A 14,895-nucleotide genomic window follows, 5' to 3' on the forward strand; every position below is an offset into this window, starting at 1 on the left:
AAGATGGAAGGGAGAAAGCAAGGAAGAAGAAAGAGAAGAAAATATTTACAAAAAAAGTCTCTAACGTGCTTAAAATTCGTGTAGCAGTACCATGCTTAGTCAACGAAAAGTGTCAAAATGATCCAACAAGACGCAACATGAGGTATCTAAAATAAACAAAATTTAGTTAAAATGTCTAAGTGAAAATTTATACCAACTTTAGGGGACCATTGATGGGTTAGATCCACACTATAATTGTGTATCATATAACACATATTTGCTTGTTGGGTAGTTTTTCTCTAAATTGAATCATTCAATAAAATTCAAGTGTCAAATTGCAATACTATACCAACCGTTGTTATCTTTACTTTCCTAAGGCCCCACCCCCATCACTTTGTTGAACTTTTTAAGATTTCGACAACAATGCAAGGATACAAAAAATATCACAACGAAGAAGAGAGCCCTGAAAAAAAAAATCAGACATTTCTAGCTTCGGCAGAGAGCAGCAGCAGAAGAACCCCCAGGAAATAGAAATGGATGATTATACAAGAGAAATGATGGACCTCAAAACCCTCGTCACTCGAACCCTAGAGAAGAAAGGCGTCCTCGCCAAGATCAGAGTATGAATCAATCCCCTTCTCCTTTCTTCTCTTATATGCATTTTCATTCTTTTCTGAATTCTCTTCTCAATTTGACGTCAAATGTTCACCGATTAGGTATCTGCTTGCAAGTTTATACGTTTTTTCTTTTCTGGGTATGGCTTAGAATAACCGATAAAGCTGTAATTTGATAATTTTTGGTTTTTATTTTGTTGGAGTGGAAATTGGTGTCATGAATAGCTAATTTCCTAAGTTTCTTGGTTAGAAAACTGGAAAAATAGGGTCTTTTGGAGCTCCTGTTTCTTTGTCGTTTTCAGCTCCACCGGTGAGGTTTTACTCTAAGCACAGACATTGAAAATTCCATACGCTACAATGGTTAGCCGATGGGTTTAAAGGCCTATGTATCATGGATATTCCTTTAGCACTTCTAATGATTAGATTGTACCTAAATTAAGATTTTGTTGGGTATTTGCCTTGGCTGACTTTGAGCTTCTTTTACAACAACATACCTAGTGTAATCCCACAAGTGGAGTTTGCGGGGTGGTGCGTACACAGCCTTACCCCTATCTTGAGAAGGTAATAGGCTGTTTCCTATAGGCCCTCGGGTCAAGTAAAATATTTAAAAAATTAAGTATGTAAAGCAAATACAATAGTGAAGAATCCATACTGAAAACAATGGAGAAGAGAACAATAGCAACAACAAATAATATGATAATCGAAGCCAAGGAGACAATAAAATTAAAGAATAAGATAGAATAAGTTAGTAGGAGAGTAATAAAAATAATTTTGATGAGGAGGTGTCACCAACGTATACTAGAAAGCTCTGGGCAATGCAAAACATAGTTTAAGTGATTAGAGATTAATATATTGAAATGAATATCTTGTGTTAGACATGAGTGCTTCAACTGTTTTAGTTATCTCTAAGGAGCTAAATATTAGACTTGCGGGGGTTGCTACATGTATGCCTTTTATCTTCATCTGCTTCATTCTCATCAAACAAACATGAAATTCCGATATTTATGCATTACTTACCTTGAAAGTGCATGTCCTTTGATGCTCAACCTATCTTTTAGCTTATTTGTGTCACGATCCAAAAATATGTACGTGTAATCAACACCCAACTAACTACCCCGTTGAGCGAACCATTGGATTGAAATTGAGTAACTTTATATACCAATGAAATATCTTAAGATCTAGCAACTACAGTCAAATAAACTGCACTGAAATAGTTAAACATATGTCTCAACCTATGTTCCTCGGACTCTTCAAAAATGTCGACGGGTGCGTGTTAGATCCTCCAAAAATAGTGTATTTTTGAAGGATCCGACACGGGTGCGGCAACATTTTTGGAGAGTCCGAGCAACTTAGTCTCAACTGAATAAGCTTAAAGCAGCTATCAAAAATCCCCCAGCCATACTGTATAAAAAAAATGAAAATCTCCCAATCATAACTGATACTCGCTTGGTCTGAAACTAGTTATTATCCATCTAGAGTCAGAAGAGGAACTACATATGTTCTTGGGGCATACAGCAGAATAATTGAATGAAGGGTGAAACTCCCACGGAAAGAAAAGTGAAGGATGTTGAGGACAATGCAACATTTAATTGGAGTTACTAGGCTCGGTGTTACCCATTTTTGAGAGAAAGAGGCCCGTGAGCGCTTAGTACACCATTATAATACACATTAAGTCTAATAGATGACCTACTAAGTGGTGGGACAAGATAAATACAACAGAAATGCACAAATAGCATAGATACATCTCGAACCGAAAATTGTTAACTGAAAGCTGAGAGAAATTGATAACTGAAAACTGTATAATCTGCAATACAGGCAAGCACTTAATGACACTGAAGTCAATCATAATTGTGGCTTGTTGCAAGTAGACTTGTTCTACTTGGCAGGGTCACCCTCACTCCAGAAAGTTGTGTACAACTGTGGCTATTTCATGTAGACTTGCTCTATATGGTAGTGTCACCCTCACTCCAAAAAACTGGGGTAACTGTGGCTATTTCAAGTAGACTTGTTCTACTATGGGATGTTTCCCTCATCCCATACTAACCAAGTTGACCGTGGCTATTTGAAATAGACATGATCTACTTAAGAGTGTCATTCTCACTCCAACATGTATATCACAAGCTTGTTCATAGAAGCATAGCATGAATCAAGATATGTTCATGACTAAGAATGATTTTTAAGTCGAACAATAAACAAGATAGTAAGCATTGCTTGGCTTCCATAAAAAAATCCATAATTAGGCAAAATTAATTTTTCAGATCAAACTTTTGAACATGGTGAATTGGATACTAGCTCGTCCTCACCAGTTTTAATCCACAAAACCTTTGAAACCTCTCACCAAACACCTTCGAAGATCATTTGGCTTCTCCCGTCTTTCAAGCCATCTAAATTCTCAATCTACAAATAATTGAGTTCAACTCCATTGTTACAAGCTCACAAGATTTTATATAATCCAATTATCAAGTAACAATTAGCTCATGCTAACCTAGTTAATTCTACCTCTTTCCATGAGAACTAAGCTCACCATCCCTATTCTACAATGTAACTGGTTAAAATCATCAATAACATCATCCTAAATCACAATATCGAACACACATTAAATATTCCATCAGCTTTTCTTTCTCAAAATATATTTCATCATTTTCCACATCCACCCAACGATCTCCATTAATGGTGGAAACTAAGTAGTAAGTACCATTAAATTTAACTTTCCAACCACCTAACAATACAATAAGCATCCTTAATCTCCATAAATAAACATAAAAGTTAAAGTAGAGTAGGTGGGTTTACCTTAAGAGGTTTAAATCTTTTTTATTTTTCTGATGAAGTAAAGGATTCATTAGAAAGCATCAAGTAGATGTTAATTTACAGTGAGAGAATTTTAAAAGACATAAGTATGAGAGAGTATTGCTTGCCTCAATAATATCTCAGTCTGCCAGCTAGAGAGCACAAGAGAACTAACAAATTCTTTAAACTGTCCAGTGCTATTTACTGTGGACATCTTGTCCAGCTGAAAAGATTAATTGAACAAATGGCTTTGAGAGAGGAACTAGAGTTGATATGCCATCAGAGCATCTTCTATTTCTCTCATCCGTAGACACCACAAAATAGCTGAAGAAATCATAAGCCAGATTTTCTTGATGGCTGTATCCACATTCCGCAAGCTCCAGCACAGTTGTGCCTCTCTCAATCCCAGAGGCAACCAGCTTAAACCAAAGAAACTGAAAAAAGCACACTCCAAAGGTCTCTGGCTACAGGACAATGCAGAAATAGGTGATTGACAGATTCATGGGAGCACCTACAGAAGTAACACCTGTTGACCAGCTCAAATCCTCTCCATTAAGGTTGTCCAGAATGAGGCATGCATACCAGAGAGCAGACCACAGATCAGTTGAAACATATAACCTTAACAGGGAGTTTGATCCTCCAAATCAACTTCCACGGTCAAGTGTCAATGACTTGGTTTTGAGAGCTTAGTAGCATGTAGCATTCTTTAACAGTGGAAGTGCCCTCTTTACCCTAATTCATACTGTCAGGGGCATCTTCATTACTGTTAAAAGACTCAATTGTTGCTAGCAACTCCATCAAACTTCCCATCTCCCAGTCTTGAACGGCTCTTCGTAGGTGCACATCCCAATAACTTTTAGTTCTGTTTTGAGCAATAGATGAGTTCTTGTCCAGGGCGATGTTGAAAAGGTTAGGAAAGTCTACCATCAGATGTGTGTTACTCAGCCAATAGTCCTTCCAAAACTTGATGTGTGCTGCATTACCTGGCTTGAATTGAACATTCGGAAGAAATTCAGTTTGCTTCATTGTTTAGCCTTGATTACATCCTTCCATAAACTGTGTTCCCCTGTTCCGTATCGCTAGAGCTACTTCATAAGCAAAGCTTTGTTATGCAAGGGTAGGTCTCTGATCCCCGGTCCTCCTTTGGATTTATGCATTATAACCTTGCCCCATTCAACGGGATGAAATTTGTGTGAGCTTCTATTACCTTCCCACATGAAGTCTCTCCTAATTCTCTCCAGTATATCAAGCACACTTTGGGGGATAGGGAATAATGACATGAAATAGGTGGGTATGCTGTCGAGCACATTGTTAATGAGAGTGAGTCTACCCCCAATTGATAAATATTGCAGCTGCCATGAAGCAAGTCTTTTGTTCAATTTCCCCACTACTCCATTCTAAATATCACAACTTCTGGATTTGGCTCCCAAAGGAAGAACCAAATAAGAACAAGGCAGTGTTCCAATGTTGCACCTCAGGATTCCAGCCAACTTATCAATATTGCGAACCAGCATTCACTGGGTACACAATGCTCTTCTGCTTGTTGATATGCAAACCATTTAGGGCTTCAGAAAGAAAGAGAGTGAGATTTAGGTATAGAGTTTGAGATCTATCTGCCTCACAAAAAATCTAAGTATCACCAGCATACAATAGGTGGAAGGTTATGACTGGATTACAAGTGATTGAACCAACACTGAACCCCTGAATCCAGTTGCATTGTCGGGCTTTTTCTAGCATCTTGCAAAGCCCTTCGTAGCTGAAAGCTCTTGCCTTTTGGGTTCTTGATGGGTTTTCTTGACTAACCAAAATCAAAAGATTTTGATGTTAAAATTCATGGTATGGAGTGTTATCTAACATAAATAATTCATAAAAATCTTATATTGGTAGTTGGATGAAGTAGAATGACAAGAAAATACTCTTGAAGTTGTGCCCTAGGTCCCACCTATTTTGTGAGAATCAAAATCTACGTTTTGGGAACTAAATAGTTTTGCAGCTAGCATGGCCAGTGTTATCAAGAGCAAAAAATGCAAAAATGATCTAAGGTTCATTAGGGCTTTAAGCACCAAGCGCAAATAAAGCGTGGACTTTAATGAAAAAATGCGCAAAGGGAGAAATGACAAGAAAATACTCTTGAAGTTGTGCCCTAGGTCCCACCTATTTTGTGAGAATCAAAATCTACGTTTTGGGAACTAAATAGTTTTGCAGCTAGCATGGCCAGTGTTATCAAGAGCAAAAAATGCAAAAATGCTCTAAGGTTCATTAGGGCTTTAAGCACTAAGCGCAAATAAAGCGTGGACTTTAATGAAAAAATGCACAAAGGGAGAAAAAACAAACAAACATATATGTCTAGTCTATGACTAATAATTATAAGCATGAATGTCAAATATATGAACAAAGAAATTGAAAAAAAATATACAATATGCAAGCTTGATATACAGAAGGCCTATGATCATTTAAACTGAAATTTCTTACTACTTATGATGCAAAGGATGGGTTTTGGAGCCAAATGGATTAGATGGGTGAAATTCTGCATAAGCACAGACAAGTTTTCTATTTTAGTTAATAGAACTCCTAGTGGTTTCTTTTCATCCCAAAGGGGACTGAGACAAGGTGACCCCCTGTCACCCTTTTTATTCATCTTAGCCATGGAAGGTTTGAGTAACCTAATTCACACATCACAGATGAAGGGTTGGGTAAGGGGCTTTAGGGTGGACAGCAGTGCACAAAATGGCTTGGAGATTACACATCTGCAATATGCAGATGATACCCTTATTTTTTGTGAAGCAATGACAGAGCAAATGTTGATCCTCAGAGTAATATTCATCATCTTTGAAGTAGTCTCTAGATTACATATCAATTGGGGGAAGAGTTTCATTTATCCCATAAATGAAGTGGCTCAGGTGGAGAGTCTGGCAGGGGTTTTGGGTGGTAGGGTAGGGGAACTACCAACCATATACCTAGGTATGCCATTGGGGGGAAAGAGCAAATCAATAGGGATATGGAATAGAGTGATAGAAAAATGCGAAAAGAAGCTTACCAACTGGAAGAGCCAATATCTGTCTAGGGGAGGTAGATTAACCATTGTTAATAGTGTGCTAGATGCAATACCTGCTTATATGATGTCTATGTTCCCAGCACCAGACAATGTCATACAGAGGATAGATGCTTTGAGAAGAAATTTTTTTTGGTAGGGAAATGAAGATAAAAAGAAGTTTCATCTGGTCAAGTGGGAAGAGGTCATAAAAAATAAGAAGGAGGGTGGACTGGGGATCAGGAACATGAAGAAACAAAACAAAAGCCTAATGTTAAAATGGCTTTGGAAGTTTATGACAGGAGAGAATATGCTATGGAGAGAGGTGATCAGGGAAAAATATGAAATGGAGAATAAGTGGATGACAAAGATGGTAACTACACCATATGGATGTGGTATCTGGAGATCAATAAGAAATCTTTGGCCTCTGTTTCTTTCTTGAATCAGATTCCAAGTGGGTAATGGAATGAAGGTGTCATTTTGGGAGGACAAATGAATAGCCCAAAGAACCCTGAAACAATTATTCCCAGACTTATATACACTAAGCCTTCAACAAAATGCAACTGCGGCTGAAATGTGGACAGGACAGGGGTGGAACTTACATCTTAGGAGGAGTCTAAATGATTGGGAGATGGGGAACATAGTGGCCTTCCATGATACAATGGTACAATTGAGCAATCTGACTAGGGAAGAAGACAAGGTTGTGTGGAAGATTGGTAGCAAAGGGGTTTTCAGTGTCAAGTCAGCTTACAAAGATCTTAATCAATCAAATTCAAATGATAGGATGGAGCTCTGGCCATGGCAGATGATATGGAGACCTTAAATCCCATACAAGGTAAACTGTTTCACATGGTTACTAGCAAAGTAAGCAGTGCTGACACAAGAGAATATAAAGAAGAGGAAGTTCCAACTATGCTCAAGATGCTATTTGTGTGAGGAACAGGCAGAGACAGTCAACCATCTCTTCTTGCATTGCAAATGGACAGATCAATTATGGAGAATTTTCAGCAGCCTTAGAAAGATCACTTGGGTGAAACCAAGAAACATAGTACAACTCCTAAATTGTTGGATCAATATTGGCACCACTACAATTAAGGAGGAGAGATGGAGGATTGTCCCAGCTTGTACATGGTGGACAGTGTGGAAAGAAAGGGATCAAAGATGTTTTGAGGGCAAGAAGAACGATTTGCAGAATTTCAAGATGAATTGTATAGCTCTTTATTATTTTTGGTGTAAACGGAAAGTCTTAGTACAGACAGAAGATTTTTTTGATGTTTTAGACTATTTGTAACAAAAAGCACAGATGGAGTCGGTCTAGTTTGTAATACTTTTGGAGGGGGGCTACTTTGATGTAGTATATCTGTGGATAAATAGAAGAAAAAGTTACCATTCTCAAAAAAAAAATATACAATAATGTGAAATATCAATTGTTGAGTGTCACCTCTTCAAAAGAGGCTCAATGGCAAGGAAAAATATGCCTTAGAACCTTGATGACGACACAAAATCGCACATTAAGCAATGCGAAGCGCGCAACACGTTTTGAACCTTGCTTTCAGGGCTTAAGCGAACCTTTGGCAACACTGACGTGGCCTCTTCAACAACACACTAACCTCACACCAAACTTTTGTAGTTGTCTTGGCCTCCGTCCTATGGCCTCTTTGACAGCATGCCAACTTATTCCAAACTTCTGCAGTTGTCCTGGCCTCATGCACATGCCAAACATCTACCCACTTTCAACATTCATATTCATGTCCCAAGCATACCACCTTTATTGATGTCGGTAATACCTTTAGAATGCCTTAATCACATCATTAGCCTCACAATTAACGTAGTTAAGGTTTAAGAATCATGAACCTTAACTATTTGGGGATAGTCAGGAGACAAGGAGTCACTGAGGGATCTTAAGCCCACAGTTGGCACAGAAGAATAATATTCTATTGGGCTCAATTAAATTGACCTTTGCTTGAGAAAGTGTGAGTTAGTGACTTTGAAGGGTTCAACCTTTAGGTGCCATTTAGTTGGTCTTTTAATAGAGTTAATCAATGTATAAAAATCAGCATATAGTAGTATTGGTATAAAATCCAGCATAGTTGATATAATGTTTTTATTTTTTCTTTTGTTCTTACATAGTACCTACATAAGTTAATGTGGAAATTTGTGTTCTATGTTATGTGGGTTAGAGTGTGGAATAAGAATACATGTATTAAAATAATACTTGAATTAAAACATTAAAATGACAAAGCTTGGCCTCATAATAGTCAACAAACTTTTTTTTTTTGGGCTAAAAAGTACACAAATATTTTTAATTTTACACTATATACTAATTGGTACTATTTCAGTTGCCCCTATCTCAAAAAATATACTAATTTGTAATATTTTGCCCTCATAATTTGTGCAAGCTGGCCCGGACACCACGGTTGTCAATTTTTTTTTTTTAATATGTGTGTATATACACACACACACACTAATTTGTAATAGAACCAAACTAAGCATCCAACAACAAATAATCATCAAATTACAATCTTTGAATTACTAATCCCTACATAACAATTCCTAAGTTTATAATCCCTACATGATTATTCCTGCATAACTTGTATCTATACTAAATGACTCCTTAGAGAAAAGATTGTCATATACAGAATAAGGAGGATTAAGTTGTAACCTGCCAGTTGAATTGCTACCTTGTATCCTGGAAGTATAAGATTCATTCCCTTCATGCATTCCCCTTTGTGGTACCCACACTATGGACCTCCAATCCGTAATCCAAGAAAAAAACAAGAATAGTAGAGAAAAGTTGGGAACTTAGAATTGTTCCATGCTTTGAAAATTAATATGAAAACAAAGATTTGAGGGTGACTTATGGGGTTAAAACTTTGAAACATTTTGGGCCATGAAATGAGAAACTTATGGTGGTGAATTGTAAAAAATCAAGATATATACAGAGAGCATAAAAAAGAAATACCAATGGATGATAAAATTTGGGAATCCCGTCTAGGATTCTATCAATAAAAACCATAAGATAAGATTGTGTGAAGCACCAAGAAATTGTATAGGCTTCCAGGAAACTGAATGTATAAATGTGTTTCTCTATTAATTAGAAAGCCATATAGGTACTTGTATGCAGCTTGCTTTTCTAATACTAATTACAAATAAATAAAGAAATTTCTACAGTGTGACTGGTAGATGAATGACACAAAAGTAATAATCAAAAGAGGTTAACAATCTACTTGTATGCAGCTTGCTTTTCTAATACTAATTACAAAATAAATAAAGAAATTTCTACAGTGCGACTGGTAGATGAATGAAACAAAAGTAATAATCAAAAGAGGTTAACAATCTAATTTGTGACTCATTTATTGGTCACGGAAAAAGTAAATTGCGAAATGGCTAGTTAGAGTTTACTGGATCTGAAGTAGAATCTTCAAACAGTCATATGAGCAGATTATAGAAATATTAAACTGAAGCCAGTGGTGTCAATGTATGTCTGATTAACTTGGCCCATAAAAAAGTTTTGACTTTTTTTTCACTCATGAGAGCTGCTTGTTACTACCTTTACAGAGGAAGTGCAATTAGAAAAAGCTGAAAACAAATGTTTCCTATTCTATGTTGGATTTGTAATAATAGTGAAATTTTTGTAGCTTTTTGATTAAGAAATTATTTATTGGTAAAAGAAACCTGATGATCTTGTTTATTGAAACAAGATTTCTGTCACATGCAGATCTTCTTCAGAATTCTCCCTTGTTGATATAATTGGAACTCTGGTTGATCCACAAGATATTTACACATTTTTCTTGGCTACATTTCTTAGGCTGAGCTTAGAGCAAGCGTTTTTGAGGCGATAGAAGAGGAGGATAGGACCATTGAAAAGGACGAAGGCTTGCCTCCTGCACTATTGGGTAGCTGCAATGAGCGTGCGAAGCAACTCCATAATTCCCCTTCAGGTTTATTTTGGGCTTTTACCCCTTTATGTTTTACGGTCATGCTTATTTTTTATTTGTTTTGATTATTGAAGCGTTGTAGATTGTGCACATGTGCTTTCTGTTTTCCTTGCATAATCATCTTACAGTGAATAACACATATAGTTGCTTTAGGATTCTTACAAAACACACTGATGTTTACACATTGAACACCAAATATTACTTTTATGGTAAAATATCTCTTACCATGGCCCTTTAATTTTATAATCAATGCATAAAGATAGGTGTTTTAGTAGTTAAAGAAGAGTTTAACATTTCATATATCCTCCCATATTGATTCCTTGTAACTTTTTTTTTTTCCCTTGCTGAATGCAGGAAGGCTGCTAACGGCACTGATATGTGAATATTTTGACTGGGCTCAGTTAAACCACTCACTTAAAGTTTATTTACCAGAGTGTAATTTGGTAATATTGTACAGCTATAATTAATGAAATCAAACCAATTTGCATAAATTGTCAATTATTATTTCAATTTACAAGAGATTTCTTGTTTGCAGCAAAAGGATTCTTGGAAATCAGAGCTAAAAGAATTTAGCAGCAAAAATGGATACGATCTTAACAGGAATGGGGATAGTGGCCCATTGCTTTTGGATGTTCTCGAAGGATTCTTGAAGTATGAGGTTCGATAAACTTCTTATATTAGATAACTTCTAGACATCTATCTGTCAGTTGCTTATGGTATTGTTTATGTTTCTATTAGTATTACAAGAAGAAAATTAAAAGAAGAAAGGCGGGGAGATTATCATTGATAATCGTATGGAACTTGTTTGTTGGGGATACAATTTTATCATCCTTGAAAAGAATAAAAGTTGAGAAGGATGAATTCAATAATGTAGGAAATATGTTAAATATATAAATAGTTCAGTTTGTTAAGAGTGGTTGTCTCGACATCCTCATGCAGTTGTGTCCCTCTCTCCATATGGTATCCAAATTCTCCTCGTTTTTTTTTTTCTTCTATAGATCGATAAATTGCTTACAAATGCTATGACCAAATGTGGTCCTAGGGGGGAAAACATGTTGCTAGAGGTCCCAAGAAACAAATCACAGAGGAAGATGAAAGTAAATAAGTTGAAAGCATCAAGGCATAATTAGGAGCAGCTCTCTTGATTTACTAGTGATACTGGCCAATAGGACAATAAATATCACTAAGCTTGTTTTATCAAAAGAGAAAAAAGACCATTAAGCTTAATTTTATTCAACAAAATTTGTTTCTTGGTTCTACTTCAAACACTTCTTTCTTTTCTTTGTTCTGTGAGGTATATCTGCTTCGTGCAATCAATGGTTTGTGTTTGAACCATTAACCTTGCTCAGATGTGATTGACTTAGTAAAGACTAAAGAGCATCCCTATTCTGCAGATGCTGGTTTAAATTTTTTTAAGTGTACACAAGTATGTTAGTATATGAAACTTGCATTTTGTGATGGTTTGACAGTCTCCTGTTCCAGGTGTGGTTAGAGTCTTTAAAATGTTTAAGTAGTTTCATTGAATGATAGTTATATCATTTGCAGTTCACTTTTTCCTGCATTCGAATTGACTATGGTGAATATACAAGTCTATCTAGTAGGAATTAGCATTATGGCAAGCTTTTAAAATCTCTGTCACAGAAGTTACCAGTTTCAAAAAAAAATCTGTGTCACAGAACTTATCTCAAGGAAGGGGTGCTGGGAGGAGATTGACAACACCAGATGCTGACTCTCTTCCCACTTTAGAAACAAGGAACATGAGGAGGCCTTCTTCATCTTCAGTTGCCGGGGGCTTACCTCCATTGGGAAGGTTTTCACATAAGACACTATTATGTCATCTTTTTTTTTTTGTATTTATTTATTTTTCTTTTTGGATTTGAGATTTTGACTTGAGACCATCTTCATTCCACAGGCCAGGTCCTGCAGCCCAGTCATCTGGTAGGTAGTGTACTTGCTTTATTTGTATTAATTCCTGGATAAATGTTTAATCTTGTTCATATGGTTGCAATTTTAGATAGAAGAGGAGGTTCGTCGGTATCTGGATACAGGAAGGATGAATACAACTGGAGTTATGACAATGATGAACTTGCAGAAGATGTAAGTCGTGCTTCATCTGCCTTAGAAAACCTTCAGCTGGACAGAAAAGCTCGGAATCTTACCACTTCCTGGCGGTAAGTGTTTGAAAACTGGATTGCTTATTCAAGTTTGATTTTTATGTTACTTCTGTTGGATGGGTATGGGAGTTAGAGATTTGGTGAATGTTAGTCATGGATGATTTGTTTGATTTTGGCTGTGGCTGTTATAACATACATCACTTGTGGCTGGTCAGTAAGGTTAAAGATGACAACCTTATTTGTTCTGCTATGCAGCTGTTATGTCCATAGATGCCATTATGCAGCATAACTAGACCAGATAGTACTTTTGGGCTGGCTTGCTGAGAAATATTACCCATGCTTTCAATCCAAGTATATGGATTTTGTGCTACTTACTGCTAGTGAATTCTTTTTTTAAATGTATTGAATTCTCTGCATAAGAGCAACGTTTCAGATTGTGCCAAGGCAGGTGCTACATTTATTTTGTAGTACTGAATGTGATAAAAACTTAACTATGAATAAGGAATAGAGACTCTCTCTGATGTTTGACAAAATCTGGGGAATATAGTGTAATGGTATGCATGAAAAGTTTGTGTGATGACTAAAATAGGTTTAATCTAGTGTACTTTAAGATCCGTTTAGGTAGAGAAAGCTACTTTGTAAAGTTTTAATTGAAATGATCATTAATACACGTTTATTAAGTTTTAAATTTTGAAGTTATTTAATTGTTAAAATACATTAATTTTTTTGGATACCTTATCAAAAACAAATTGTTAAAAATGCATTATGAATAACAAAAATTATCAATCCTTTTTGACAAAACAATAGATTATGTACCTTTTATGTTTCCAGCAGTCTACTGTGATATCTTTTTGATAAAGTAAAATTTATTGATGTGAGCCAGCAAAATGTTGGTTAGATGAACATTCAAAAGAGTACGTGCATTACAAGTCATGTAATGAATAGAGTAAATCTAACATGGCTTCAGGCTCTATTCAATTCCCATAGCAGTGTTGCACCAAAACCTAAGCAAAACATTTCAATTGTGTTTGAGAACAATATCTATCTTATCCAAAGAAATTCTCATTTCTTTCTTTCCAAACAACCCGAAACACCTGTTCTGAGAAGTGATTTAGCAATGGCTCCCTTTTTCATGCAAGTAGAAGTTTTAAGGTGTCTCTCGGCATACACCATTTGATGTCTCTAGATACCAATTGTTTGTTGTTAGCAAAAATTAGGGAAACAACATAGGAAGGCTTAGAAAATAAAATAAAATACTGCAATGCTGTCAAAGGGAATTATTTTATTCATAACTCAGAGACATACATTTATAGCTTTAGTTTCTAACTAAAATACAAAATTATGCTACTAACTTATCCGCAAATTCAAATAACAAAGAAAGAGGAAACTAACTCCTAAATTCAAGCCACATAGGACTCTTATAAAAATAAATTAATATCCTTAAAACTTAGCTATTGATGAACTGAATTTCTGCAAAAGAAATCTTTTAGAGATAATACAACTAGCTGATTTATTTTTGCAATATCGTGAGACATATTTCCAACACCTTCCTTTTCTTACTATTACTTTGAGGGTAATAATAGATTGTGATTTGATATAACTGACATCACCCCACTTTAGGAAGTGCTTCCACTCTATTAGATCAAGTTTAAGTTTGTATTACACAAAGACTAGGTAAAACTATTCAAGAATGCAGCAAGTAGTAATGACCTAGGACAGCTGATGAGCTGTTGTGTTATTCTGAAAAACTTATGTACATCTAGTTATTCATGATGTGTTGTCTCTTTGTTGAAGTATCGTGGTAAAAAATGTAGTATCATGCTTTCTGCTAAATTTGATCATATTATCTTGAACGTATGGTTGTGCCTCAACTTTATACTAAATTTGTTCGCAGGCATGGAGGGGATGGCATGTCCGAGGAAGATGACAGGGGAGAGTAGGTGTAGCTAAATGGTCTCCAAATTACTAATGTGGAAATTGATATAATCTTAAACCATTGAAATGCTATGTTGTGTATTGGCCTGTGATATTGCGTATGATTGAAATACTGTATATTGATATGAGCCTTTTACTATTTATGCCATTTTTCTTCTATTGGGGTTAGTTTGGTTTGAGTGGCTGGAGAGAGCTGGTTATTATTTGCAGATACAGTTGCCTTTTTGTATTTTTTTTTTCTTAAAAAAAATGTGTTTTTTATCGGTTTGTATCCATATTGACTATCCATTTCACACGGTATCAGGTAGGTATGAGGTAACTCTGTCTATGAAGATATAGACAGACGAGATAAATCTCTTTACACTCAGGGGTCGTTTGATAGAGTGTATTAGAAAATATAATGCATGCATTAGGTATGTGTATTAGTAGTACCTTGTTTGGTACACTTTTTCATGCCATGTATAACTAATGTAAGCATTATTTATACACTCTATTGT

General features: G+C 35.9%; 1 protein-coding gene across 1 annotated transcript; it reads left to right on the forward strand.

Annotated features, from left to right (window-relative positions):
* The first annotated feature begins 356 nt into the window (after positions 1 to 356).
* On the forward strand, positions 357 to 14,520 carry LOC125856667 (protein TONNEAU 1a-like). Its single transcript, XM_049536256.1, has 8 exons — positions 357 to 599; positions 10,220 to 10,352; positions 10,704 to 10,792; positions 10,885 to 11,007; positions 12,026 to 12,159; positions 12,262 to 12,287; positions 12,364 to 12,520; positions 14,358 to 14,520. Exons 1-8 carry the CDS (start codon positions 513 to 515, stop codon positions 14,401 to 14,403), a joined length of 795 nt encoding a protein of 264 aa, XP_049392213.1. The 5' UTR covers positions 357 to 512; the 3' UTR covers positions 14,404 to 14,520.
* Positions 14,521 to 14,895: the final 375 nt, after the last annotated feature.

This window comes from Solanum stenotomum, chromosome 2 (assembly GCF_019186545.1).
Source record: "Solanum stenotomum isolate F172 chromosome 2, ASM1918654v1, whole genome shotgun sequence".
Classification (NCBI taxonomy): Eukaryota; Viridiplantae; Streptophyta; class Magnoliopsida; order Solanales; family Solanaceae; genus Solanum; species Solanum stenotomum.

Coding starts and splice junctions, on each gene's coding strand:
- LOC125856667 (XM_049536256.1), top strand. CDS start 513: ATGGATGATTATACAAGAGAAATGATGGACCTCAAAACCCTCGTCACT. Junction 10,353..10,703: donor ACTCCATAATTCCCCTTCAG/GTTTATTTTGGG, acceptor TGCTGAATGCAG/GAAGGCTGCTAACGGCACTG. Junction 11,008..12,025: donor AAGGATTCTTGAAGTATGAG/GTTCGATAAACT, acceptor TCTGTGTCACAG/AACTTATCTCAAGGAAGGGG.